The sequence below is a fragment of the Chaetura pelagica genome, unplaced genomic scaffold (assembly GCF_000747805.2).
Source record: "Chaetura pelagica isolate M959 unplaced genomic scaffold, ChaPel_1.0 scaffold741, whole genome shotgun sequence".
Taxonomy (NCBI): Eukaryota; Metazoa; Chordata; class Aves; order Apodiformes; family Apodidae; genus Chaetura; species Chaetura pelagica.
In genome coordinates this window covers 363,274-365,824 of record NW_009954634.1, presented here as the reverse complement: position 1 = coordinate 365,824, position 2,551 = coordinate 363,274, and the positions used below count along the sequence as shown (strand labels likewise).

The window sequence follows — 2,551 nt, the reverse complement described above, 5'->3', positions numbered from 1 at the left end:
CCCCCCCAACCCCCAATCTCATTTAAAACAGATTTTCTTTCCCTTCTTTTGTCTTTTAGACCTTTTAAAAGCCTAACAAGGTGTGGAAAAGCCCCTTTTTCATAACTGAGGCACACCACTCCTTTCATCTGACTTACAAAATCACTTAATTATTACTTAATTCTTAATTATTCATTTTTTTTTCATACTTCCTGCAACTTCAGCACAAACCACCCTGCAGAGCAGCCTCTTGTTTAAGCACCCAGCAAGTCGCACCATTTCTAGAATCCTGTCTTATTTACAGAGAGAGGCATAAATTCTAAGTCTTAAAACCGTGAAGTTAAAAGGAAGAAAAAGCAGTAGAAACACGCGATGTGAACTCACCCTCCGATGCCTATGATGTATTTCATCCTGGGTGAGGAATGTGATGAGGGAAAACAAAACAAAACGAGGAATTTAGAGGCACCAAAAAAATGACTTTTCAGCGGGAAGGAAACCAAACCCGCAGGGCCGGGCTTGGCCTGAACTATTTCATTGAAGGAAAAGGCGGGTTTGTTGCCTCATTTATAAGCCCTTCCTTGGCTCTGTCCCCGCCCCAAGGAGCAGCCCTGTGACTGTCATGAGCCCCAGATGTCACATTTTCGGGGCGGGATGAGCCAATTGTCCCCTGGGTTTGGATGGGTCATGCGTGCTGGGGTTGCACCTGTCCCTCCCTGTCCCCCCCTTCCAGCTCTGATACCCGCGCTGGAAATAGGTTTTTCTTTAGGCAAACTCTTCCTTTGCCTAAATTAGTCATGGGGTAGGTGGAAATGTCACCTTTGGGAGCTCAGGGGCAGGCACAGAGCTGGGCGAGGGTGTTTGTCTTTCTTTCCCTGTCCCTTGAAGGCAGACAAGGTGCTCTCTCTTCACCTTCCTCTTCTTTATTTTTCCCCAATTCCTCTTTAAAATGCATCCAGAAATGCCACGAGAAGCGATTTTTTTTCTTTCTTTCTTTCAACTTCTGATAGGGAAGGCAAAGTTTATGATCACTTTTAACCTTCTTTTTACTGAAGCTGTTCAGAGAAAGGAATATGCAGAGGCTGATGAGTGAATCCACTTGGACCATGATCTTTTGAACATTTAGGAGGAACTTTTTGAACTCTGGGCTTGTTCCTCCTTCACTGAGACATACCATGACATTAGGTTCCAGCTCCAGCTCACTCATGTAAAGTAGAGCTTTTTTAAGGTAAGTTCACTCCAGCTGGACTTGTTTCCTCCTGTGAATTCCTCTCACCATGAATACACCTTGTGGAACTTGTGCTTTCATTTTAGTTGTTTCAGATTCTCCTAAAATCAGGGCTGTCTTGAGAGAGGGGAAGACAGAATTAGCCACAGGTCTGAATGTTTGTTTGGTTTTTTTTTCAGGTGGTTTGAATTATATTGGATGTATTTATAAATAATATCTTGTCTAATATAGAGCTTTAATCATCCAAACCATTATGTTTGTCCTTTTTTTATAAAACCAGCCTAGGGAGATGTTAAAAGTCATACTTAAGTGACTCCTTGTCCTTCAGCTGTTTGTAAATAATTGTGACACTGATGTGTGGTGTCCTGTTCATTTTCTTTACAGCTTTGGAGCTGATTCTTGTGCTGATCATGTCTGAGATGTGAGTGGTGGTAGGGGGGCTTTCCCCTGCCTGAAAGTGGGCACAGAAAAGGATTTTCCCTGTGCTCAAAGGAATAGATCAGTGCTTTCTATTATATTCCTTTTTTTTTTTGTAATGCCTCCACCATTTCTTCCCTGGCTGCCAAATATTGTCCCTTGAGGTTTTCAGCTGTTCCTGGGTCAAACCCACATAGCTGGGATTTAACCAACAAGAATCTGAGGATTTTGGGGGGTTTTAAAGAAGGGTTGTTCCTAAAACACCTCCCAAGGGCAGTGCCAACATCACAGACAGCCACCACTCCAGGCTGTCTCTCCCATATCCAGGGTTTAGAGCTATATAGGCAGGATATTCTATGAGTAACACCAAGTCTGTAGGACCCCCTAGAACATTTTAGTCCTGCCAGTTAATGGCATCTCCTTTGGCCCACCTGTATCCTACAGCTTAATTACCTCACACCTTTTTAATATACTCAGTATTTTCTTTGGATTGGGTGATTATTTTGCCATCATTGAGCTTTATTCAGAGCAACTGGTTCCAAGCTGTATTTAACCTGAATTTTTCTGCTTCTCTTTCAGGTCTGAAGAAGGGTTTTTTTGACCCAAACTCTTGTTTGTCTCCCCCCATCTATGTCCATTGATCTAATAAAAGATGTTGCTTTTTTTTCTGCAAAGCTGTTTTGTGCTCATCAGCTGTAAAGTCAAGGCTCAGTGCTTGGATAAAATGAGCTGATCATGAATAAACATGGACTGCAAATTAGAAGATTATTAACTGTCAGAGGTGTAAGGTTCTGCAAATCTTGCAGTGAAGATACTGAAGGCAAGAAAATTGGTTTTAAGATAAAACCTGGTAAATTTATGAGTGGGATTATAGCAAATGGTCTTTTCCTGTTCATTTTTCTGTGTGTCTAACAAACAGATGTCAGCTAG

At 42.0% G+C, this 2,551-nt stretch overlaps 1 protein-coding gene across 1 annotated transcript in view; it reads right to left on the bottom strand.

The window, feature by feature from the left end:
* NMRK2 (nicotinamide riboside kinase 2) overlaps nt 1-389 on the bottom strand; it is a 10,624-nt gene extending 10,235 nt beyond the window's left edge. The window contains exon 1 of the mRNA XM_010005576.1: nt 364-389. Within this exon, the coding sequence (XP_010003878.1) occupies nt 364-389 (26 nt within the window). The remainder of the gene's footprint in view (nt 1-363) is intronic.
* Nucleotides 390-2,551: the final 2,162 nt, after the last annotated feature.